Below are 25524 nucleotides of genomic sequence, written 5' to 3'. Positions count from 1 at the left end.
GAGCCTGGGTCCCGTCGCGCTGGGATCGGTGCCCATCCTCTCACACCTTCCTGGCACACACGGCGTTCACTCTGCTTGTGGACGCCGTTGTGGCTGAGCGCCAGGGCTGCGCCGTTACCGGAGCGGGCTGCGAATCCCCAGCTATTTCCCTGTACAAGATCAGATGCTGCCCGCAGGACAGGCTCGTTTCTGGAGGAAGGGCATTGGCCGAAGTCACCTGTGCAGGCAGCCTCGCTTTCTTCTCCTGTACGAAGTGACCGCTCTCCTCTCTCCACAGCAGCTGGTGCAGCGGCCGAAACCCGCCTTCCTTCGCTAACAGCGGCCCGAATGCCCCGCGCAGGGCGCACCGCGCCGGGAACCTGCGGAACCCGCACCGGGGCTGTGCCCACACGGCACGCGTGTTGTAGGGAAAACACAAGTGCGTGTGCCCCCCCAGTGCCGGCGCGGCCGCGGCCGCGGGCGGGGGTCAGCGGTCACAGCCCCGCCGCGGGCCGTGCAGGGGAGCGACCCCCCACACCAACCCGCCGGGCACTGCCCGCGGGCGGGCGGGGGGCGGGGCTCGGCCACGGCAGCGCGTCAGAGCCGCGGGCGGTTGGCTGCACGTGCGGAGCCGCGGGGGCGGGGCCAGCCGAGCGGAAGGGGCGGGGCCTGGAGCACGCGCGTTCTTCGGCGGCGCGAGGCCGCGGCAGCAGGCCGGAAGTGACGCGCGAGGGGCCCAGGCGCGGTGAGCCGGCGCTGGGGCCCGGCGGGCGAGGCGAGGCAGAGCAGGCGGCGCGGGGGCAGGGGGCGGACAGGGAAAGCCGGGAAGCGCCGAGGGGGCGGGGCCAAGCGGAGCGTGAGGAGCAGTGGGAGGGGCCTGCGCGAAGGGGGCGGGGTTGTGGTGGTGCGAAGGGGGCGGAGCCGAGCTGGGGCTGAGGGGAAGGGGGCGGAGCCTGGGGCAGCAGCAAGGGGGTGAGCACAGCCGGTGGGCGGTGCTGAGGGGAAGGGGCGGGGCCGTGATGAGGTTGAGGGGGGAGGGGGGGTCATTCCGGTCCAAGCCCCTCCCCCCAGCCCCCCATTGCTGTGTCTCTCCCCTCTGCCAGCCCTCACCCCAGTGGAGCCACCCCGCAGGACTCAATCTCAACGGGGCTGGGTTCCTCCAGTCACCAGATCCGTCATACACACAAACATACACAAATCAACGTGACACGCCTGACCCGGCCGGGCCGACCAGCATGGACAGGCGACACCCCCACACGCCAAGGATCAGTTCATCAGAGCGACAACACACTGCAGTCAGACACAAGCACACAGGCAAACAGAATCCCTCTGCATCCGGCTGCGTGTGCAGCTGACACCCTCGTGGGCCAGCATTCAGTTCATACGGGCACGTCTGAGTCAAACTGGGTCAATCAGCCTGTACACGCTGATCCCCTGATGTGTTTCAAACTCAGCACTTCCCAATCTTTCGCCTCTGGATGAGCAGACCCCACAATAATTTGGGCTTCACAGGGATCTTTAGCATAGGTAAAAGAAGCGTTGCTGCCGAGCACGGGAGGAAAGAGAAGCAGCGAAGGAAAAATATACCCAGTTACTACCAGTTTGACTATAACAGTTATTTATTGCTAAGCATATGAAATATATAATGGTACTAGTAGTAATAGCCATGCAAAAGAAAAACAAACACAAACAATGACAACACTACCCTGGTTTCACTAAGTATTTGGGGAAACTTAGCTCAAGCTTAACTGATACAGTTCAGGTTCAGAAGTTTATGCCTGGAGAGAAGAGAGAGAGAGAGCGAGCGCTGGGGTCTCACCTAGTCCACGGTACTCAGGCTGCAAAGCTGACAGGCACAGTCTGTAGCACAATCCTTGAAGAGAGAGACGATCTGTTCTTCCAGCGTCCCAAGAACGACAGGGGGTGGTGTCAGCACAGGAGTTTTCTTCTTCTTTCCTTTTCCTCTCCTTCTCTCCTCCTCCTCCTTCTTTTTTGCAGCACACACACTTACAGATTTTTATACCCTCAGTTCAGCTGCTTGGAAGCACCCTCAGTAGTGTAAATCATTGTCTTTTCTATTGACAAGGGGTTATCTGGTTTGGACCATCTCAGGAAACTGATTGATAATCAGGAAACACTTAAGATTAGGGAGTAACCAAATACTTGGGAGCCAGCTTGAGATTCCTATGGATGGCAGATATCCTGATGGGATATCTCATGGTGTCTTCAGGAACAATAGATAGCTTGCAGCATCAGGATTTGGGATTTTTACTTGTTGTGCACAAGCCTCAGCTTAGCATGACTTTTCCAGATTAAAGCAATTATTGGGGTGCTCATACCTTTTGTGGAGAGGACTCCCACCAGTCGTCTTGGGAAAGATACGACAACACCTGGGATTAGGGCTCCAGCAGGCTGGATGCTGTGATGAACCCTTAACCATTGTTCAAATGTTGCCCGTACCCCCTCGGACTCGGTCTCTTGCCTCCGCATTCCCTAACCCGGCAACCGAGTTTTAGTCAATCAAGTTTAACTAGGCCTCCCATAGTGGGACCGGGGAATGTACGGCCCGAGATGCCTATTAAACTTAGAGCTGTGTGTGTGTGTGGGGGGAGAAAAGTCCTTAGCAAATCCAGATTAGAACTGGTCTGATAAATGCTGAGCTGGGTGTGTGTGACATGGGTTGATTAACATTGGAAGCACAGATTCCCCATCATGCAGTGCTCCCCTGCTTCTCTGGTCGCAGAATTCACTGCAGTCTCTGCTTCAGGCTTTCTGTTCTCCATCTCTCATGTCAATGAATGGTCATCTGGTTCCATCTCGGATGTAAATGAGACCTAGGGCAGTTGTTCACTCTTGTCACCCTGATCTGGAGAGTTTTAGGTGCGTCTCTCACTGCATCTTCATCAGGTAGAGTGAATCAATTAGGTAGAAGAGGGGACGTGGGGGGGGCGAGTCCTTGTGAGTCAGACAGACTGCATCCTGCGCCAGGGTTGCCCAAGAACACAGAGCTGAGACGTAACAGGCCTCAGCTCTGTGTCTTCCATGACAGGAGCCTGAAGTCCTGGGGCATATGACCCCAGCCATGGAGCAGCTTTGACCCCTGATCGAGACCACCTGAGGCAGCTGTCAACTGGAGTTCAGGGCTTTGCAGGTTGTCTCCGGGCTTCACGCCCCGGCAGCCAGCTGTGTGCAGGGAGCACCGCCCTGGAAGCAGGGTTGCCGGTGCTTGCGGTCACCGTTCATGGCGCCGCCCGAGCAGTTCTGTCCAGAGTCCTGGCCCATCGCGCTCTGCTCCGGGCTGGATGTCAGAGGCCGAACCTGCAGACGTCTGCTCTTCCCACTTTGCACGGACTGACGATGGAGTGGCAGCAGGTGCATGTACAGGTAAGAGGAGAAGAGAAGTTGGGGCCTGTAGTCTCGTCCTCTGATGTGCTGACTTAAATCCAGTGCCCGTCTGTTTTCTAAGGCCCCAGAAGGAGAAGCAGGGAAATGGCAGACGAGCAGGAGTTAGCCACCAAGGAGGGAAGAGACCCACGCCAGCCCACCCCGAGGGAAGGTAAAGGGGTTTGGACACGGTGTCTGTCCTCTCTGCAAGTTGCATCCCCAAGTTGTCGACCGTGTGCAGAACATGTCGTGGAAGGTTTGGAGCAGCGGGACCCCCTTATACACAGGATTCGTGCCTCAGGTCCTCCTGTTGTCATACGCGGGTGAGTGCTAGCGGGGTACTCCTCATTTAGGAAACCGGACGTATGTCACACCCCCTTGTTTTGAAAGGACACCAAGCTTGAGAGTACAGTAGGCGGCGTGAGCGACGTTATTTTACATGCTATGGGGGTGTGCAATTCATTGCCAGTCAGCTGGACTTCTGTCTTGTGTACTATTGCAGGTCCCTGAAGGGCGGCTGGACGAGAGCGAACGGAAGCAGGAAAAGAAGCTGGGGAACAAACAGGGTGGGTTGGGGTGGGCGGGAGGGAGGGGAATGGTTAACGCATGCTTAGATGAGTCCTGATGGAGACGGTGTGTATCTCTCCACTTTCACACACCCATGAGGAGCAAGCAGCCCCGCGCGTCAGCTTGCACCGTGCATTCGGTCTTGGGTTGGCCCCGACTGTGCGTGGCGAGGCTGAGGCATTGTGCCGGTTGTGCGTACTGATAGGCGGCAGTCGAGGGTTTTGCGGGTTGTTTGGCTTTGCTAGCTCAACAGAAGACGTATATTAGGCCCTGTTTCCAGCAGCCTGGGGCGTAGTTTGGTTTCGGGGCTAAGTCCCACGCTGCTATGTGAGCGAGACTGGAGGTCAGGTCCTGATACGGGAACGGTGGGTCTTTTGGCATGAACGGTGTGACTGGTGTCTTTGAATGGGGCTTCGTCTTATTCGAGATAAAACAAGGACACCCATCTTTAATGCTCTCGTTCCACCTCAGAGGCACCGAGTCAAGGGGCGCAGCCCAGAGCTCTGCCTCCAGAGGTGCTTGTTAGCCTGGTGGGCAGAGACCTGGCCTGGTGCATCAGTGTTGTGAGTTTGAATCCCAACCCGGCTGATAAGGTGTTCTCCTTGGCACCTTCTTTGTTCTTGTGCCCGGCTGCCTCTTTCATTTCTGTAGCCGGAGGCACCAGGTTAAGAGGTGCAGTCGACAGCTTCTCTGTTAGGAGAGCTTGCTGGCCTGGTGGGGAGAGTGCTGATTATACAGCTTGGGTGGCATAGGTTCAAATCCCACCCTGGCATGGTGAGTTGTTCTCTGATGTGAGTTCTTTACTCCCAGCCCCACTGACTCTTTCATTGCTGCGGCCAGAGGCACCGAGTCAAGAGGTGCACCCGACAGGTCACTAGGAAGGAGACCTTGCTGGCCTGGTGGGCAGAGTGCTGGTCTAGAGAGCTGCTGTCATGGGTTCAAATCCCACCCTGGCACTGTGATTAAGCTGGTCTCTGAGGCCAGTTCTTTACTCGCGGGGCGCCTGACTCTTTCATTGCTGCGGCCAGAGGCATGGAGATAAGAGGCGCACCCGACAGGTCTCCAGGAAGGAGAGCTTGCGGGCCTGGTGGGTGAGGCGCTGCCTTGAGACACTGGAGGCATGGGTTCTAGTCCTGTGTGTGTCTGGGCTGGTGAGTGATCCTGAGTGAGCCCAAGACCCATGGCCTGGGTGCCCCCCTAGCTGTGCTGTTTGAGCGCACAGCAGCTGGGGTTGGCTCCATGCTGCTGCTCAGCATGACTTTGTTGGCGCAGGACCTTTTGGAGGTCACGGAGAGGTCGCCCGGGTCTGGGGGCGTCCGGTTTTGGCACTCCAAATGTACACGTACAGTGTACAGTTGTACATCCAGTGTACAGTCGTCCAGGTGAATGTGGACATGACTAGTCTGGTTTTGAGCCTCCCAGTGACTAAAGGGCCACATAATCAGTAACAGACATGGACTTCTACATTCACCTGGACAACTGTACACCGGACGTACGACTGTACACTGTACATGTACATTTGGAGTGCCAAAACCGGACGCCCCCAGACCCGGGCGACCTCTCCGTGACCTCCAAAAGGTCCTGCGCCAACAAAGTCACGCTGAGCAGCAGCATGGAGCCAACCCCAGCTGCTGTGCGCTCAAACAGCACAGCTAGGGGGGCACCCAGGCCATGGGTCTTGGGCTCACTCAGGATCACTCACCAGCCCAGACACACACAGGACTAGAACCCATGCCTCCAGTGTCTCAAGGCAGCGCCTCACCCACCAGGCCAGCAAGCTCTCCTTCCTGGAGACCTGTTGGGTGCGCCTCTTATCTCGATGCCTCTGGCCGCAGCAATGAAAGAGTCGGGGGCCCCGCGAGTAAAGAACTTCTCCTGGAGACCCGCTTATTCATAGTGCCAGGGTGGGATTTGAACCCATGACACCAACTCTCTAGACAAGCACTCTGCCCACCAGGCCAGACAGCTCTCCTTTTTGAGTCCTGTCAGGTGCGCCTCTTGACTCAGTGCCTTTGGCCGCAGCAATGAAAGAGTCAGGGGCCCTGCAAGTAAAGAGCTCGCCTGACAGAGCAACTCACCATGCCAGGGTGGGATTTGAACCCATGACACCAACTCTCTAGACAAGCACTCTGCCCACCAGGCCAGCCAGCTCTGCTGAAGGAAAGGCTGTCGGCTGCGCCTCTTGACCCGGTGCCTCCGGCCCCAGCAATGAAAGAGGGAGGAGGCCACAAGTGCAAAGAAGTCGCTCAGGAAATCACTTTACCAGCCAGGACAGGACTCAAACCCCCAACACTGAGGCTCCAGGCAGGCACTCTCCCCTCCAGGCTAGCAAGCACCTCTGGACAGAAAGCTCAGTGCTGCGCCCCTTAACTCGGTGCCTCTGAGGTGGAACGAGAGTGTTAAAGACGGGGGGTTTGGTGTCTTTGCACGGGTCCCCGTGTTAGTCGAGATGAACAGTCGCACTGCTCACACCCGAACACCCACCGTTCCCGTATCAGGACTTGACCTCCAGTCTCGCTGACAGAGCAGCGTGGGACTTAGCCCCGAAAACACGCCGCCCCCCCAGGCTCTTGGAAACGCTGGCTAATATGTGTCTTCTGTTGAGCGGGTTCCTCCTTGTAGGCACTAAGTGCCCCCAGGGGAGAGCCTCAAAAAGCACAGTGGTGACAGTGACAGCCTGACTGTTGGTTTTAGTCCTGGGTCTGAACCTCCATGTTTCACTTCCCGTCGGGGGAATGGGTCCAGCTAGGTGAGAGCAGGCAGGAGCACCTCACCCGGGACCCCGGCAGCATGGCAGACAGCTCGGCTGCTGAAACTTAGACTGGAGACCTGGGATCACAGCTCTGCTCCAGGCCATCGGGCATACATCTACCATGACTTTGGGAGCCATGTGGTGAAGTGCTACGAGCCAGGCTCCGGGGTGGACACAGGCACTGCCTGCCCTCGGCCTCTTGCACGAGCCCGCCTCAGGCAGCTCCTGCAAGGCCCAGCCCTCAGGCCTCGTGTACCCCCTGCACTGCCCCCCCCGCTGCGCCGTCTCTCCGTGCCCGACTTACCTGGAGCGCGGCAGGGCCTGTGGCTGCACACGGGCACGTCCACCTGCGGGGCTGTGGCTGGAGGTACGGTGCGAGGAGGCTGCACAGGCCTCTGCTGGGGCTGCGGGTCCCTGGCGGAGCGGTGGGACAGGTGCTGATCATGGGCAGTCATGCCTGATGGGCGCTCGCGAGGCTCCTTGCCAGGACAAGCCACCTGTGGCTCAAGCAGCCCCTGGGTAGGACAGGCGGGGAGGGGACTGCTGGGCCAGCCGCTCACGCTTGGGACCCGGCAGGGACTCAGAGCCACATGTCACGGAGCTGGGAGCTGAGCCCGAGCCAGTCCCGGTTCCTCGTCCCAACTTGGGCTGGGGCCTGACACCCCAGAGGCAAGGGCGCCCCTCCGAGGGCTCAGGCCTCTGCCTCCCCTTCCAGCCAGCCCTGCGGCGGGGCACGGCCAGGGGCTCTGACTTGGACTCAGGTGCCCCGGCTGGGCAGAGCCAGGACTGCTACAAATGGGCTGCGGAGAGAGAGCCATGGCCTCTCACAGGGCCTGGGGCTTTCACAGCAAACACAATGAGAGGTAGAGATAGAGATAGAAATACACCCATGTAGAAATGGAGATAGAGATATATAGTGATAGACAGAGAGAGCTCTATGCATATGCCTACATAGAGATATACAGAGCTTTATATGTATACAGAGACAGAGATATATATAGGCACACTGCTTATAACTGTGGGGGACAGCATGCCTGGCCTCGTGTTGCTGCTATGAAAGAAAAGAGAGCTGCAGGCTCACACGGCACTCATCCTGCTACTCCGACCTGCAGCCAGCGCGTAGCGCAGTGGAGGTGGACGTGCCTTGCAGGAGCAGGGTGGACTCCGCTGGGCGACTGTACGGCGTTGGAAAGAAGCAGTGCGGTTTTCGAGCAGACAACGAGGGGTACTGGCCGGTGCAAGAGGTTCACAAAAGTTGAGGACAGCACTGTCAAAGCAAAATTTTTGGACAATTACAGCAATTCCTGGCAAAGTGCAATTAAAACACTCGGGAAACACGCAGAAATGTTTGCTTGCAGTGGTACAAAATGACTAGCATACATGCAAAAAAAGAGACCACCTCTTTTAGCTCTTTTCGCACCGCTGCGAGCTGCAGTGCATCTGCTCCACGAGCACACTTGAGCAGGAGGCGCAGGGGCGGGGGCCCGGGAGCCCTGGGGGGCATCCACACGGCTGTCTGCGAGACCGGCGTCGGTCCCAGGACAGACGTGCACGTGGCAGACCGGCCGTGGCACCCTCTGGACAAAGATCAAAGGGATGAGGGGACTTGCATGTCACGCTTGGGCTGACTTCCAGCACACAGGGCAAAGGCAGGGTATCTAGCTGCATTTTTACAGACTACATTAATCCCGAGACGCACAAGCGTCCACGAGGAGCAGCTTACACCGTGGGACGCTGCTTCCCAGCGACTCTCCGACGCTGCGCTGAGCCCGTTCTGCTCCATGCGACAAAGCCCCTCGCATTTCCCCTTCCTTCCTACCTCCGCTGAGACGCCGCCAACTTCAGGCTACCTCCGAGACATCTCCTGCCCACGAGAGGGAAGAAAAGGGCTCCGGCCTCAGCTCTGCACCCCCCAGACAGGGTCCACCCTGGGCACCTGGCACCAGACACCCCCGACCCGCGACCTCCCCCTGGGGAGACGCCACCTCTGCCACCCGCGCCGGCGCGAACCGAAGCAGCGCCAGCAGCCTCAGGCACGGCCACAGCCGGGACACGCCGTGAGCAACACCATCTTGGGAGGACCAAGGGTCGAAGGAAAGGATGACACCGGCACAAGGCAGGGGAAAGGACGGGCAGCAGGTGTGCGACACGTGCGAGGGAAGAGGAGGCAAGTGCGAGCAACGTGAAAGGGGGAGGGCTGACATTGGGCTGAAACTCCAGGAGGGGCCAAGAGGCAGGAGCCGAGGGCGAGGAAAAGGGGGAGAAGGTGCCAAACCGAACAGGAGAGCGCGGTGAGATCGGGGGTTTCATAAAGAGAGGACAATAACCGGGGCGGGGACACGTGCAGCTGCAGCAGCGTCCCGTGTTTCGCACACTCTAAAGGCCAACACAGTCGCATGTCCCTCAGCAACCTACAGCCCAGCACCAGTGTGAAGCCCCAGTCCACAGCCAGCCAAACTGGGGGCTGCCTGTGTGCGCACCCCAAAACCAGGCCCACGGGTTACGGGCGGTTGCCACCAGCTGTGCCCGGACGCCCCTTCCCAGCTCAACGCCCAGCAAATCCCACCAGGAGCCCAAACGTGCGGCCTCCAACCAGACCCCATGGAGTGCACGTTCTCCGTGCCAACCCCCGCCCCGCGTGTCGCACCAAGCACGGTAAGGTTTGCACCTGTCCTGCGCTCGGAGATGCAGCCAAGCAGTCCTCGCATCCCAGTCGCATCACACGCGTGTCCCCAGCACCGCCAGCCTTCGCTCCTCCCGCCACGACAAGGCCCTCCCATGCGCACCCCACGAAGCAGGAGCCCCGCAGGGAGCCGCCGAGCAAGCTAGCCCACGCCCTCGCTAACTTTAACCCGACAAGCCGTGCGGAAAACCCCACCAAGTGCTACTTAGGGGATTGCTCACAACACAGCAAGATGGGGCGACAACCTGCCCCACGCCCAGACCAGACATCTGCCCCCCCCCACCTGCCCCCAGCCCAGCCCGCCCCACTCACGGCCATCACACAACGTCTACTTCAAAGCAGAGATGTTCCTATCCCTGTCCAAACCCACGTGGGGACCCCCATCCAGACAGGTCTCCACGCCCTATCTGCATACAACCGCTCGAGGCCTTCTACCAATTAGTCCAGCCCCCCGGCCACATCCCACCTGCGTGTCTGGCATGCCCCAAGACTGGCGTCTCCTCCCTCAACACCAGGTTTGGACTCAATCTACCGAGGGAGGACCCCTCTTGCAGGACACCAGACCACATCCGTTGTGCAACGCTTCCCCAAACCCCCCGTGCATCCAACCGCGCCACGGCTCTAATCTCTCCCACCTCTGCCCGCAGTCTGTACCGACCAAATGACCAACCACCCTTCCTGGGCACGCGTGGCCCCCAACCGGGCGGGGGAAAAGCACATGTCTTTTCCCAGCGGAGTGACACTCTCCTAGAAGTCTGAATGGCACCCCGTCGAGCGCTGGTGCCCTGTGCAGAAGGGAGAATGAAGGAATTAATTAACACTTCACTGCCCTTTCTCATTTGTTCCTGCTACAGAAGAACAAGACGCAGGAGATGACCGACACGGTTACAAATATAATGACGTGGTTTGTGGATGAGGTAACAGATATCATCTATCCCGCAATAACGGAAAGTGAAGAGAGAAAAATAACCGAGAGAGATACGAGAGACGAGGAGGCCAGTGCCAAAAAGTGTGTCTGCACAGGCAGAAAGATAACACCCGGCAGCTCTCCGGGATGTGGGGAGAAAGGGAGTAGCGGAAAACTAACCTCACTTTCTTCTCAACACTCACCCGGCCTGTCTCCAGGTCTTGGCAGAGAGGTTTGGGAAGACAATCTTCCCGAGACTGAACCGGCAGCGCTACCTCCTCGTCCGGCTCATCATCTCTCCGGTTCGCGCAGGGAGAGGGCGTGCAGGGCAGCTCAGCTTGAGCATCCCGGGCAGACTTCCCAAGCTGAGCCATTTCCCCGTGGCCAAAGGTACTTTCAATACAAATTGACACAAAAAATGGCCTGTTAGAAACCCATCTCATTAGGGAAGATATATCTTCTGATGTCGCACAAGATCGCCCTAAAACAGGCATGCTTACAAAATTATTCTCGCCGATCAATGCCCAGGGACAGCGCTCGGTTCCAGGGAACAGGTCCAAAGGGTCGGGCAAATGCCACGACAGGTTCAGGTCCCCGAGCTTGCACAACCCCCCTCGGGGGGCATCAGAAAGGTGCCTTACCGCGCGGGAGCTCTGGGGCTCAAACCTCCTCCATCCCCCCAGGACGTACTCACCAAGCCAAGGGCAGCCCGGTCCGGCACGACTCTACCCCAGCTCGGCAAACAGCTTGCGAGAAAGCCCTGCGTGTCATCATGCAGGAAAATATTCCCTGAAGGGGAAGCACCACTGCCAAGATACACCATTGAGCCTCAGCCCTGGCACTCACCTGCCGGTATTGATGCCGACACCTTTTCCCACAACACGTATGATAACCTAACGAACAAACGTGTCCCTTCCCAAAACTTCCTTGCTCAGGACAGCGCGATCCGTGGAAGCGATCCTGCACGGTGCAGTGCAGAGCTGATCGATTCGGTGTTAAGTGAGCTGTCCGGATGTCAGGCCACAGCCCGGCAGCCTTCGGAGGATCAGGGTCTCTTCCCTGGCATAGATACCTTGGTGGCCCAAATTATTCACTCCAGTTTGTCTGACCTTCGCCACGAAAGTGCTCCTAAAGTCCCAGCTGGTGAAAACAGGAAAAGCAACAGGAGTGTGTCAGCAGAGGGGTTAAGTGTTTTGCAAAGAAGAGAAATCACTGATCACCAACCCTTAGCAAAAGCACCCCCTCCAGCTCGGTACAAACCTCTGGAGCCTGGGAAATGGATGAGAAGCTTTTCGCGGATGCTACCACAAGCACCTCCCAGTGCCAAAGTCCCACACCATCTACTCCGGAGGTCTGGCTCACATATTCGGAAGATATAATCAGCAGGCTTTTCTCTGATATTCTCCCTGCCGCCGCCAGCACCTCTTCCCCGAAAGAAAAGGAAGCGGAGCTTGCAGGATTTGACTTGCTTCCCCTGAAGGTAATCAGACAAGTGATGGCAAAAATCTCTGAAGACGACGACTCCTGTAGCCAGCACACTGACCATCCACGTGCCAGAGAGGATGTGTGATTCAAACCACTGCTGATTCGGTTCACGACAAGCTTTTGACACAGTTTCAGTCCCCGTCGTCCCCGCCACGCTGGTCCTGTGCTGCTCCCCCTGTGCGGTGTCCGTGGGGCTGGTCAGCGCTCACTGCCCTGGGACCCGGACCCCGCGCAGGACCCCTGCCCCCCCGCACCCGCCAGCGGGAGCGAACCGCCGAGCCAGGCGGTCACCGGGCGGGACCCAGGCCGTGTGCTCGCCCGGCTGAGACGGAGGGTCGCTCCGGGCCCGGGGCGGGGGCCAGCGGGCAGCCAGGAGCTGCAGTGTCACCCCACGCCCTGGCCTGCGCCGTGCTCAGCCTTCCTGGGGGGAGCGGGCCCCGGTGTCCCGCTGCGACCTCCTTGCTCCACCGGCAGATCTCGCACACGGCAAAACTGCCACCACCCAGCACATGGCGCCCAGGCCAGACGGCCCCGACGGGGGGAAAGGACCGGGTCCCCGTGACATCCCGGTGTAAAGGCGCTGACTGACCTGTCACCTGCAGCTCCCCGCTGCGTTGTTCGACGGGGGTCCGCAGGGCCACGTGCTCCACACGGCAGGTGTACTCGGCCCCGTGGTCCCTGCGCATCAAGGGGGTGAAGACGAGTCCGGCCTCCTGCACGAAGCTCTTCCCGTCCGCGGCTGGAGTGGGCCGGCCAGGGAGGAGCCGGTGCTCGGCCGAGTCTTGCAGGGGCGCAGCACGAGCCGCTCCTCTGTCCCTGCGCAGCCAGGTCACCCTCAGCTCCGCGGGGAAATGCCCTGCCACGCGGCACCTCAGGGTCACAGCCCTCCCCGCCATCACTGACTGGGGCCAGGAGATCACCGACACCTCCGGGGGCTGCAGGAGACCTGGGGAAGGAAACACCATGAGGTGGGGATAGGTCCAGTGTAGTGCGCAGGTCTGTTATTACCCTGAAATAGAATAGTTTTCTGATAGCATACTGTTAGGTTAACAATAATTTGGATTATTAAGAAGTATTAGCTTTACAGCTGAATACAAGGCATGACCTGTGGCCTAGCAATGCCGCTGACCACAAGGCAGAATGATAGCTAAGCCTTTGCTTGTGTCAAGTAACCATTTTAACTGTGTTAACCATTTTCTGAGTTAAAAAGTGGATCTGTGTCTGTGTGCTGAAAAATCAGCTACAGCAAGAAGTAAGATAGGACAGGGAAACCATTGTTCTGGGTACACTGGTTGTGTCCTTGAGAAGTATCTACTACTGTGTAAGGTTTTGCTAACATAGTATAATGTTACTGTTACTTAACTTTTAGCTTTTAAAAAGTGCTAGTTCAGCTTAATAGAAATATGCTGTTACGAAGATTGTAAAGCACCGCCCAAGTATTGCTTTTTGTTAACCATATAGTCTTGCTTTGTTGTAAGAAGTATAAAAGATCGCCTCACCCTTGAGGGGGGGCCATTTTGCCTTTTGCTGGCTTTATGGTCTTTGCTCGAGCAAATAAACAGCTGTCTTTCTTTACCCGCGTTGTCTGTCAATCGAATAACAGCTAGACAACGAACCTGGAGGTTTCTGCCACCACAATTTGGCACCCCAGATGGGACCCGTCTAGCTTGGCGCCTTTGGAGACTTCCATCCCCCGACACCCCAGTGCGCACCAGGTGAGTTCACCTAGTTGGGTCAGTCTCTGGAGGTGGACGGTCCCTTCAGGACCAATAAGGCGGGATCCTCAAGTCGGGTAAAGGAACGGTACTGGCGAGTACCTCAGGTCAGGTATGTTTTTGGTTTCTGTCTGGTTTCTGGGTTTCTGGTTTTACCTCTAGAGGTCTCTGGAAGCAGTCTTTGAGGGTATCTGTCTGCTGATTTAAACGCTGTTAGAGCCGGCAGCCCAGCCGAAAGGCGAAAGACATGGATATAAGGTAGAAATGCTGTTATAACGGCCAATGACTAGGGTCTCGGACTCAAGACGCCCCTCCTCACGGAGAAAGCCAGTGGGGTCCGAGAACACCGGTTGTTGTACGTGGACGAAACAGCTCCTAGGCAGGTAGAACTTAGGGAAATAAGACTGCTTGTGCTTGGATATAATCATGGGTTCCGGTCTAGGGAAAGTTATTCCTGATTCACCCCTTGATTTTATGATTAAGAATTGGAAACATTTGGAGGGGGGGCGGAACTGTCCAAGTCTCGTATGGCGGAACTCTGGTTAACTAATTGGACGTTGTGGCGGGCCAGTAGGGGGCGCTCCTGCGTTGAGCCGCCCACCTCCCTGCGCCCGACCACCGTCCCGGCTCTGCGTGCCTCCCTGGGGTGCCTCCCGGCCGGCCGGCCCCTTCCCTGGAGCACCCCCGCTAGCCTGGGGTCCCGCTGCCACCATCCAAGGCTCTGGACTCACTTCTGGCTCTGCGCACCTTGGAGAACGCAGGCCTGATCGTCCAGTGGGTCCTAGACCCAATACAGCACTTGGGCACTTCCCAAGTCAGGGGCTGATTAGGGAAGTCTCCCTTAGTCCACAGACCTAAGGGGCCTCCTCGGCATAATTTACACCCACCCCTCAATAAGTCTCCCACACCGGTCACAAAGGAGAACCTTATTGATTACAGGGGGTAGGGCGGAAACAGGGTAAAAGGCAGAGCAGTATCATAGAAATCTTACAGGAATATCAAAGGAATCCATAGAGCAAACCAGGGTGGCTGGGGTAGCCGTTTAAATGCATCTGAGTTACTGAAGCTAAATATCTAATCGGATCTCGAGCAGCTTACTCACTCGCATCGTCCAGAGGTGGTTGGAGTTTCCCTCTAGAGATAGGTCACTCTTGGAGCATGCGGTGATGAGGAGAGAGCCAGGCTCAGATTCACCTGGATGACCGCATGGCTAATGGCTGACCCCCTTCTTCTTGGCCCAAGCCCTTAAATAACCGCTCTGACCTCAGCAGCCCGGTCCAATCGAAGCTGCCAATACTGGCCACAAGCCGACCAATCTCGCCCGCATCCCTGGCTACCTGGGCCTGCGCAGGGCCGGGTCTTTCCCCCCTGCCCAGGTGACCAGAGCATCGCCTCCCAGGCGCCAGGCTTTTGTCATGCAGACAAGGTGGGAGATCCCCGCCCTGGGGGATCAACACCAGCCTCCCAGGCTGGCTGAGACAGGTCTCTGGAGAGGAGCACCCACGGTGGCATTTCTGCCACAGACGTCTTATACGTCCCAGTTAGATTTGGGAAGACAATGGCCAGAAAATGGATCATTTGACCTAAATCGCCTGGCTGCCTTATGAAAGATCTTGGAGGACCTCCGCCCTGGCCAAATGAGTTATTGGTATTTATGGGACAACATTGCTAGCAAGCAATTAAAACCTTTAGCTTCCCAGACCCCTGCACCTTTTCCAAATCTGTTAGCTCCCCTTCTATATCCAAAACCTGCTGCACCACCGTCATATTCAGAAGATGATTACAGACCCATGCCTAGGCCCCCTAACCTACCATTAATACCACCCCAAATGTTTGAAACCCAAAACATTGCCCCTGGGCCGGCCGAGGGACTGGGAAGTCTTCGGGAGGCATCACCTCGATTGTCTCTCTCGAAATCCCCGAGTCCCGGATCTGGAGAGGGATCCAGAGATCCCTCTCCAGATTCCAGTTCCACTCCAATTTCAAATCACACTTGTGAAAAATTGTCTAAGCCTGCACTTCAGTTACCTCTAAGAGAATACCCTGTGCCTGGCGAGGGTGGAGAAGTTATCAGTCACTGGACACACGCTCCGTTCTCCACCACACACCTCTTAAACTGGCAAGAAAACACCCCCAGGCTCAGAGATGATCCCAAAGACTCGAGCTTGCAGTCTCTTCCCCTTGTTCTAAAAGAAAGGGTACCCCCAGAGCTTTGGGGCCTCACCTCCAGCTCGGTGGGACTCCTAAAATCTGCAGATCCTGTCAAAATTCTAATTCATACCAATCTTGAGCCACCTAAAGTACACCAGTATCCTTTAAAAGCAGAAGCTATTGAGGGACTCAAGCCTGTAATTGAAGATTTTTCTAAACAAGCAATTTTAATTCCCTGTCAATCCCCCTGTAACACACCTATACTTCCAGTAAAGAAACCCAAGCCTGGTCCAGACGGGAAACCCATGTATCGTCTGGTTCAAGATCTCAGACAAATTAATAAGTATGTCATTCCTCGACACCCGGTCGTTCCTAACCCCAATACTATTTTAACTGCAATACCCCCTGACACTGCTTTTTATACCGTAGTAGACCTCTGTTCTGCTTTCTTCAGCATCCCCATCCACCCTGAATCCCAATATCTTTTTGCCTTCACCTGGGGTTCTTCTCAACTGACCTGGACAAGGTTACCCCAGGGATATGTAGAATCTCCCAGCATTTTTTCTCAAATTCTTCACAAAGATTTGCAAGATGTTACTTTTCCTAACTCCTCATCCCTCCTAATATACGTGGATGATTTACTCTTATGCTCTGCCTCATCAGAAGCATGTATTCAGGACACCATCGTCTTACTCACTGCACTAGCCGCCAAAGGCCACAAGGTGTCACCAAGTAAGCTTCAGTTTTGTAAATCCACTGTTAAATACTTGGGCCACATTTTGGAGCCTGGCCAAAGATGCCTGAGTGATGACAGAATCCAAGCTATCCTAAATATTCCCAAGCCTATAACAAAGCGTCAAGTTCGGGGTCTGCTGGGAATGGTGGGGGTCTGTCGCTCCTGGATTCCAGCCTTCGGAGAGTTAACCAAACCACTTGTACAGCTTACTACAAAAGAGGCAGAAGAGCCAGTCTTTTCGGATCATAAAGCCGCCCATAGTTTCAATAATATAAAATCTGCCTTAACTTCTGCCCCTGCCCTAGGGCTACCAGATTATCGAAAACCTTTCACGCTCTTTGTCCATGAGCGACTAGGAGTAGCCTCTGGGGTACTTACTCAACCCTTAGGCAACACCCAACACCCGGTAGCTTACTTCTCTGCACAATTAGATCCAGTGGCAAAGGGGGGAGTCGGCTGCCTTCGCGCAGTGGCAGCAGCTGCAACAATAGTCGAGAAAGCCCAGGAATTAGTCCTCGGATATCCCCTTATCCTAAAGGATCCACACGCAGTAGCACTCCTCCTCCTCCAGAAAAATACTCAACATTTTTCTCATCAGAGAATGAACAAGTATAAAACCACACTTTTAATGGCTACAAACCTGGTCACAGAGAGATGCAATACCCTGAATCCGGCTACTCTATCACCTCTACCCAGTGACGGGGAACCAGACTCCCACGATTGCCTTCAAGTTGCAGCATTTTCAGACAAACCCAGGGTAGATCTTAGTGACTTACCCTTAGACAACCCTGACTTGATTTTTTTTATAGATAACTCTTCAAAATTAGTCAATAGAGTTAAAAACACGGGTTATGCAGTGATAACTCCATTTAAAATACTTAAAGCTAAACCACTGCCTGGGCAGTTGAGCTCGCAGGCGGCTGAACTTACTGCCCTTACACGAGCTTGTCACTTAGCATCGGGCCACTCTGTAAATATTTGAACTGATTCTAAGTATGCCTTTGGAATCTGTCATGCCACTGGACAATTGTGGAAACAGAGAGCATTTATGACAGCCTCTAAAACTAAAATATCAAATGCTAAACAAGTCAATGATCTCCTACAAGCTATAATGCTGCCAAAAGCCATAGCTGTAATGCATTGCCCAGCCCATACCAAAAAGGGAGATCAAGTCTCAAAAGGCAATGCCCTGGCCGATGCTGCAGCTCAAACAGCAGCCTTACAACCACTATCCGCCCTAGCCTTCCAAGCTCAAATTCCCCAGTCAAAGGCATATTTGGGAATATTGCTAGAGCCAAAAATGTACGAGTCTACACCACCTTTAAAACAACAGAGATAAAAAGCAGCAGGAGCCACCTGTGAAAAAGATGAAATATGGCGATTGCCAGATGAAAGGATAGTGTTACCTAAAGCAGCCCTTAGACCCTATCTGCAACAACTCCATCAAAGCGAGCATTTAGGTTGTGAAAAACTTGCCACTATCACTAACAGGCTGTTCTACGCACCCGGAGTCTACCAGGAAGCAAAAAGGCTTTTAGAACACTGCAGTATATGCAAAAAGTTTAATATCAAAGGAGAAAAATCAGGACCCCCTGGGGCCCGCCCCTGGGCTTATACTCCCTTTGAAAGACTGCAAATAGATTTTTCTGATATGCCTAAAGACAATGGGTACAAAAACCTCCTAGTAATTGTTGACCAACTCACGGGGTGGGTAGAAGCTTTCCCCACCAGAAGAGCTACAGCACAACAAGTAGTAAAAATACTCCTTAATGAAATTATACCCAGGTTTGGTCCTCCACGTATCATTGAAAGCGATCAAGGATCGCATTTTACTGCTGACATAAACAAAACGCTGGCCAGCTGCCTAGGAATAGAATGGAAATTCCATACCCCTTGGCACCCAGGAAGCTCAGGACAAGTAGAGAGAATGAATCAGACCCTGAAACAAAAATTGGGAAGCTATGTGCTGAGAGCGGGTTAAAATGGACTAAGATTCTCCCACTGGCCCTTATGTCCATCAGAACCACCCCCAGGAGAAAACTAAAGCTCAGCCCTTACGAGCTGCTGTTTGGACACCCTGTTCCCCAACATTTCCCCTTATTACCGGCTCACACTTCTTCTCTTTTAGGCGATAAAGGACTCACCTCTTATATTTTATCTCTACAGTCTCAGTTAAAATCTTTCCATAGATATGCTGCTTTAAGCCAACCCCTCCCTGCTGATGTCCCAGCACATCGCATCCAGCCTGGAGACTGGGTGTATGTAAAAACTTGGAAACGGTCTCCCCTTAAACCTAAGTAACAAGGACTGTATCAAGTCCTCCTCACCTCCCACACCGCCGTAAAAGTAGCAGAAAAGGACAACTGGATTCATTATACTCGTACAAAGAAGACAGAAGTTTCACCCGAGCTCAGGATCGGCTCCATCGCGAGCTTCCCTGACCTGGAAAAGGGGAAGCCAGAAGAAGACGACTGCGGACTTCGTGGGAGCACCGCACGCCCACCTGACCGCGACAAGGGTGAGCCAGAAGCAGACAAAAAAATAAAACCCAACACCTCCTGGACCTGCAGCCCGTTAGATAATATAAAACTCAAACTAACCAAGGTCCACTAATGAACTGTCACCCTTTTGGGGTCCTGCCCAGCCCAGAGAGCACCAAACTCCAAGTACTGCATCCTCTAGACACTTTTGGATCAGCTGAAACCGAGCACTTTGAGACTGTAACATGTCCCAGAAGATCAGTTATTGGAGCTGCAGGGTTGTGCATACTGTTTGTGCTGATTTTGGTTATAATACGGTTTTTATAACCATGTTATTTCTAATCTTTCTCTTTGCTGGAGAAATAAGTCTCTCACAGGGGTCGGCTATAGCTGCCAGTTGCTGCAGATGTGCTAATCCTGGTGCCCGAGGTTTTCCTGTCTGGATAAGCGATTCAATCGAACTCTCTGATATAGACGGGAAGGTCAACATTGCCCGTTGGTATCCTCCCTCACATTGCTGTAGTTCAGCAGAAGTTCGGGTATTTACTTATGGAACAGAATATTGTGTAAAGCCTAGCCACCCAGTTCTCAGACAATTTGCAGAGTCTCCTCAGGCTAAGACTACTCTTAAACCTAATGTTGCCCACATCTCTGATAATAATATGTACCTCCAATACGTTGAGAGAGCCGCTAAAGCAGAAAACCAAAGTGATTGTTGGGTGTGCAGTCATTTTCCTCTCCACACTCAAGGAGGCATTCCTATGACTCCCATCCCCTTGGGCCCCATCGAGTTACTTTTAAACCCCTCTAATAACCAAGCTTGGGACCAAAGTCAGCAGGAGTTCCTTTTAGTAAAGCCTGTTGTTGGAGATTGGTGTTTCTATGTAAACTGCTCAGTATCAGACTGCATTAATTTAGGCACAAGCAGATGTCACCACTATTTTACTAGTTCTAGTGGAGGAGACTGGCGTAATAATAACACAGCAACTCCTACCTATTACAGCTCTTACAATGATTTCTACAGCAGCAAAAATTTAACCAAGGGCACTAATCCTATCTGCACCCCCATCTCCTCTTTAAATAATACCTTGTGGTATTGTTTGTACACTGATACCTCCCGGGGACAATGCTTCTTCAATGGAACTGCAAATCCTTCCTTTAAATCAAAGGGTGAATGCGGGGTGCTAGGATTAGGAAACGGGGGCCAAATACCTCCTAAGTATTCAAACCTCGCTGCTTTAAAAGGACAATACTGGGTCTGTGGCTCCCACGCCTACCATAAAATCCCCGCCAAAGGAAAAGGTATCTGCTATCCAGCGATGCTAAAACCCTCTACGTCCTTTGCCACGCACCTTCCACGGGGCAGGTGGCGAAACAAGAGGGATTTGCAAGAAAGCTGTGATATAGTAGATAAATATCAAAAAACTCCGCTTACCAAAGGAGTGTTAGTCGGGTGTTCTTTACCAGGTATACTCCCAGGAATAAACACTCCTTGTCTTAAAAAATTTACACTACGCCTACAAGCTGTGATAAAAATCATGGCTCATAGATTCAATAAAGGTCACAAAAAACTCTCAAAAGCTGCTGCTGCCTTGGCTGACACCCAAAAAAACCTCTGACAAATGATAATTCAAAACCATATAGCCCTTGATTTTCTCCTTGCTACTCAAGGCGGGAGCTTATACAGTTATCGGACCAGAATATTGCTTTTGTGTTAACAGTTCTTTTACAATAGTACAAACCCACCTCAATGATGCAGCTGTCCATATCCAAAAAGCCAAAGATATAGCTAAAATCCCCAAAGATGCATCTCTTAGTTGGCTCACAAATTGGTTGCCCTCCCTTACAGGATGGCTTAGACCTTTTGTATTAAGCTTAATCAAAATTATTATAACTATAATCTGCCTGTTGTGCTGGTTTCAGTGTCTATGCTCTCTAAAACAATAGTTTATGCAAAGGCAAATAAAAATGTATGGTCAGTTTATACGAATATCCAGCATCAATCATCAAAACCTAACCCCACAAAAAGTTAAATACCTAAAAGTGTGTTCCAAAATTTCCTCTGGAAAATTAAAACAAAGGGAGGATTTGTAGTGCGCAGGTTTGTTATTACCCTGAAATAGAATAGTTTTCTGATAGCATACTGTTAGGTTTACAATAATTTGGTTTATTAAGAAGTATTAGCTTTGCAGCTGAATACAAGGCATGACCTGTGGCCTAGCAATGCTGCTGACCACAAGGCAGAATGATAGCTAGGCCTTTGCTTGTGTCAAGTAGTCATTTTAACTGTATTAAGCATTTTCTGAGTTAAAAAGTGGATCTGTGTCTGTGTGCTGGAAAATCAGCTACAGCAAAAAGCAAGATAAGACAGGGAAACCATTGTTCTGGGTGCAGTGGTTGTCCTTAAAAAGTATCTGCTACTGTGTAAGGTTTTGCTAACATAATGTTACTGTTACTTAACTTTTAGCTTTTAAAAAGTGCTAGTTCAGCTTAATAGAAATATGCTGTTACAAAGATTTGTAAAGCACCGCCCAAGTATTGCTTTTTGTTAACCATATAGTCTTGCCTTATTGTAATAACTATAAAAGATCGCCTCACCCTTTATGGGGGGCCATTTTGCCTTTTGCTGGCTTTATGCTCTTTGCTCGAGCAAATAAACAGCTGTCTTTCTTTACCCGCGTTGTCTGTCAATCAAATTACAGCTAGACAACGGACCTTAGGGAGGTTTCTCCCACCACACCAGTCAGGGGGAGCCAACCCTGGGTGGGGGCTGCTCTGCCTCCCATCAGGAGGGGCCATGACGTCCCCTCAGGTAGGTGAGAGAGAGTCAAAGCCCCCCCACAACGTGCGGCCGTGACCCCATGCATCCCCCCTCCTCACCGGTGTCCCCAATGCTGAGCTCTCCCGCAATGGGGGGGTCCACAGGGCCGTGCTGCACGCACACTCGCACGCGCTGCTCGGGGCGGGCCAGGCACCGGCTGGGCACTCTCCACACGCTCCTGGCGCTGAACGTGCCGTCTTCGTTCTCCTCGTAGTCACTCGGCTCCGACCGCTCCCAGGCTTTCCTGTCCCAGCTCCACTCGACACGGTGGATCCCGCGGGGGTAGAAGCCGTGCAGGCGGACGGCGAACGGCACTGTGTCCGGGGGGTCCCAGCGCGGCAGCACCTGGATCCCGGACAGCTCCGGCGGGGCTGGGGGCAGTTTGCGTGTCAGGGTGAAGGCAGACAGGTGTGCACCGCTACAGACTCACTCAACACGAGGCTCAGGAGAGCGGTGTTGGGCTCGCACAGACTCTGCATGCCTCAAGAAGGGTGAGTGTGCCTGAACGCTTGCCAACAACTTTTTTCCAACTACTCAGCTGGTCTAATAAAAGATATTGCATCTGCTGTAAGAACCTGGCCTGCCTCTGTCCTGAGACCAACATGGGTACAACCAGAAACCCGGTAACTAAACACCATGCACTAGATAGATAGATAGATAGATAGATAGATAGATAGATAGATAGATAGATAGATAGATAGATAGATAGATGTGGGTTGGAAGGGGCCTAAGTAGATCATCAAGTCAGTCCCCCCGCCCCGGGCAGGAGACAATACTGGCCTCAAATGACCCCAGCCAGGTAAAACTATCTGGCCTCCTTTTAACGACCCCCAGGGCAGGAGCCAGCACCACTGCCCTTGGAAGTTGGTTCGAGGTCCTAGCCGCCCTGACTGAAGCAGCACCTCCTGATGTCTAGTCTGAACCTACTCTCTAATGAATTTGGGCCGTTATTCCTTGTTAGTCCAGGAAGTGTTTGGGGGGAGCAAGGTCTCTCCCAGCGCCTGCTGGTCCCCCTTGGCAAGTGTATAGATGGGCAGCAGATCCCCTCTCAGCCTTCTCTTGTGGAGGCGGAACAGGTTCACGTCCCATAGCCTCTCCTCGTAGGGCCTGCCCTGCTGCCCCCGGATCATGTGAGTGGCCTCCTCTCCATGCTGTCCACGTCCCTCCTGAACTGCGGCACCCAGACCTGGACGCAGTACTCCACCTGCGGCCTGACCATTGCCGCGTAGAGGGGGAGGATCACCTCCTTGGACCTGCTCGAGATGCATCTGTGGATGCATGAAAAGGTGCGTTTTCCTGACTGCGTCCCCACACTGTCGGCCCACATTCATCTTGGAATCAATAATGACTCCAAGATCCTTTTCTGCCTCTGCACTGATGAGAAGGGAGTTCCCAGCCTGTAGGTATGCTGCTGGCTCTTCCTCCCCAGGTGCAGCACCCTGCACTTGTCAGTGTTGAGACCTTATGGCTTTCATGACCCCAGCGGTGTTCATCACGTGCCGTGGAAGGACACGTGGCCAGGAGGCCGGGACGCGAGTCTGAGCGGGGCTGGGCAGCGGAGGGAGTCCCCGTGTGCGGTCCCAGGGGGATCCCTGCCAGGCCAGTCCTGGCACGGCCAGTCCCAGCAGGCAGCAGCGTCCCAGTGCGGGGCCAGGGGACGGGAAAGTGCTGCTCAGACCCCGCCCAAGCCCAGCCCACCACCTCCGGGGGGCTCCTCTGGCCAAACACCCCCACCCTCGGGCCATCCTGGTCCTGATTTCCCGTCACGCTCTCCAGCGTGTCCCCGTCTTACATGAAACGCGCTCCTCGCTCAGCCGCTGCCCCTGACTCTCCCCGCCGGGCCCTGCCGGGACTCACCCCACACCCGGATCTCCCAGCACTCGGGCTCCTCGCCGCTGTCTCGGGCCTCGGGCTGGAGGAGACACTGCACGCGCGCCCCGTGGTCCTGCACCGTGGGGGTGAAGGTCAGGAGGGCCGTGAGGCCGGTCTCGGACCTCTCCTGGGTGGGCGTCCAGCCCAGGGGCACGGACGTGTAGAGCAGCTGTTGCTCAGGGGCCGCCCCGGGCCCGTCCTTCTGGATCAGCGCCCTGTCCTCGCCCTGCGTCCGCTCCCACATCACCGCCGTGTCTGCACGGATCTTCCCCTCCACGGAGCAGCGCAGAGTCACCTCCTGGCCCAGCCGGCACCGCTCCGGCCCCTCCACCTTGGACACGGAGCAAGCGGCTTTCCTGCCTGGGGTGGGAGCAACACACGGGACACAGGGGCAGCTTGGGACGGTCCTGGAGACACGTCCAGCCTGCGCTGGGGCTGCGGGGTGTGGGTCCCCGGGAGCAGGAGGGTAAAGCCTGCCCTGCTCCAGGGGCCCGTCTGTGCCCCGCAGCGTGCCCCTGCCCGAGACCCTGTCGCCGTCCCCCCTCCCCTCTGCTTCCCCCGGCGCCGTGCCCGTACCTCTCCTCTGCCGCCAGCAGTAACCGGCCGCGCCCGCAGCTCCTAGTGCGAGCACGATGGCCACGACGGCCCCAATCGCAGCTCCGGTGCGGTCCGAGCCTGCAGCAGGGACAGGGCGGGACAGGCAGGATGGGGCAGGAGTGAAACTTGGCGCACAGCCGTGTTCCAGCGCTCGCCCCGTAGCACTGTCTGGCCTCGCTGCGGGCCTTTTTGGCACTCACCTGGGACATCCAGGGCGAACTCCTCGACCAGGGGCTGCTCCAGCGCCGCGTGTCAGACATGGCAGGCGAAGACGGCGCCAGCATCACTCCAGACCGGGGCGAAGGTGTAGGTCAGGGTGAGGTTGAAGGTCCCATCCCGGTTCCTCTGGGGGCTGGAGCGGGTGGAGCCATCCAGGACCTGCCCGTCCCTCAGCCATGCCACGTCCACGTCCTCGGGGAAGAACCGCCCCACGTGGCACAGGAGGGCGGTGGCTGCGTTGGCCACGGCCACGTGCTGGGGGATGGAGATGGTCAGGGCAGCTGGAATCGAGAGCACGAAAGTCCCTTTGCTGCGCCTGCCTCCTGCGCCACAGCCCGGGGTGGTTCCCGCTGCGCTCTCGCCCTCGCCCTTGCCCTCGCCCTCACCCTCGCCCTGGCGCGGGCTGGTCACAGACCCCGGGCCAGCTCCTTTCCACCCATTTCCCGCACAGCAGGCGGGATGGTGGGGGCTGCACAGACGGGGTGAAGTGTGGGTCTGGGGACTCCCAGCCCTGCATGTACCCGGGCCCGGACCCTCCACATGCAGGACCCCCCCGGTCCTCACCGAGCACGCGGAGGGTGGTGCTCCCCTGGTGCTGCTGGGCACCGTGGCGCACGTCGCACTTGTACAGCCCCTCGTCTGACACGGCCACCTCGGCCAGCGCCAGGGAGGCGTTTCCACTCCGCAGGTCCGTGTCCAACAGGCTCCTCCGGGCTGGGCCTGGCCCTTGTCGAACCACGCGACCCTCTCATCGAAGAGGTACCACATCACCCGCAGGGAGCGCAGGGCCACGGGCCCCCCGACGTCGAAGCGGCACGGCAGCAGGGCCCAGGAGCCCAGCCGGGCGCGGGCGGACAGTGCTGTGACCACGCGCAGCTGGGAGCCTGCGCGGGGAGGAGAGCGCCGTGGGCTGCGCCGGGCGGGGACGGGGGGACGGGGACCCGGTGGCACCAGGGCGATGCCGGGTGCTGGTTGCACACTGGGCCCTCGGGCTGTCGGCTACTTGCAACCCCCAACCTGCCCCTTTTGGGACCCGCTACAGCCCCCAGAGCCGGCCGTTGCGTGCAGGCACGCGGGGCTGCCCCCATTTCCCCGCCGTGGCACGGTCACGATGGGCGGCCGTGCCGGGGCCGAGACGGGCGTGGCCGGCCCGGCGCTGCGAGCCCTGCCCCGAGC

At 55.7% G+C, this 25524-nt stretch overlaps 2 protein-coding genes and 3 long non-coding RNA genes across 10 annotated transcripts; 1 reads left to right on the top strand and 4 right to left on the bottom strand.

Annotated features, from left to right (window-relative positions):
- The first annotated feature begins 640 nt into the window (after positions 1–640).
- Positions 641–21513, top strand: LOC132251314 (uncharacterized). Of its 6 annotated transcripts, none has more exons than XM_059730405.1 (5): positions 641–724; positions 3029–3363; positions 3446–3686; positions 13361–13472; positions 18549–21513. In XM_059730405.1, exon 5 carries the CDS (start codon positions 19085–19087, stop codon positions 20456–20458), a length of 1374 nt encoding a protein of 457 aa, XP_059586388.1. In that variant the 5' UTR covers positions 641–724; positions 3029–3363; positions 3446–3686; positions 13361–13472; positions 18549–19084; the 3' UTR covers positions 20459–21513. The 6 variants fall into 6 exon arrangements, 5 of the variants coding, with proteins under 5 accessions (XP_059586388.1, XP_059586390.1, XP_059586391.1 ...); XM_059730407.1 differs by having other exon boundaries at positions 18526–21513; XM_059730408.1 differs by lacking the exon at positions 13361–13472.
- On the bottom strand, positions 3027–7345 carry LOC132251319 (uncharacterized). Its single transcript, XR_009463303.1, has 2 exons — positions 6987–7345; positions 3027–3913 (listed from the first exon to the last, which is right to left on the bottom strand). It is a non-coding gene; the product is annotated as an uncharacterized LOC132251319 (long non-coding RNA).
- LOC132251318 (uncharacterized) lies at positions 7575–9060 on the bottom strand. The gene is made up of 2 exons (XR_009463302.1): positions 8406–9060; positions 7575–7949 (listed from the first exon to the last, which is right to left on the bottom strand). It is a non-coding gene; the product is annotated as an uncharacterized LOC132251318 (long non-coding RNA).
- On the bottom strand, positions 11539–12733 carry LOC132251315 (tapasin-like). Its single transcript, XM_059730411.1, has 2 exons — positions 12347–12733; positions 11539–11932 (listed from the first exon to the last, which is right to left on the bottom strand). Exons 1-2 carry the CDS (start codon positions 12720–12722, stop codon positions 11889–11891), a joined length of 420 nt encoding a protein of 139 aa, XP_059586394.1. The 5' UTR covers positions 12723–12733; the 3' UTR covers positions 11539–11888.
- Positions 21514–21692: 179 nt separating the features above from the next.
- LOC132251317 (uncharacterized) lies at positions 21693–24624 on the bottom strand. Its single transcript, XR_009463301.1, has 4 exons — positions 24330–24624; positions 24109–24207; positions 23518–23892; positions 21693–22928 (listed from the first exon to the last, which is right to left on the bottom strand). It is a non-coding gene; the product is annotated as an uncharacterized LOC132251317 (long non-coding RNA).
- Positions 24625–25524: the final 900 nt, after the last annotated feature.

This window comes from Alligator mississippiensis, chromosome 7 (assembly GCF_030867095.1).
Source record: "Alligator mississippiensis isolate rAllMis1 chromosome 7, rAllMis1, whole genome shotgun sequence".
NCBI lineage: Eukaryota > Metazoa > Chordata > Crocodylia > Alligatoridae > Alligator > Alligator mississippiensis.
The sequence above is the reverse complement of the archived record's forward strand: the minus strand, read 5'-3'. Positions and strand labels throughout refer to the sequence as shown.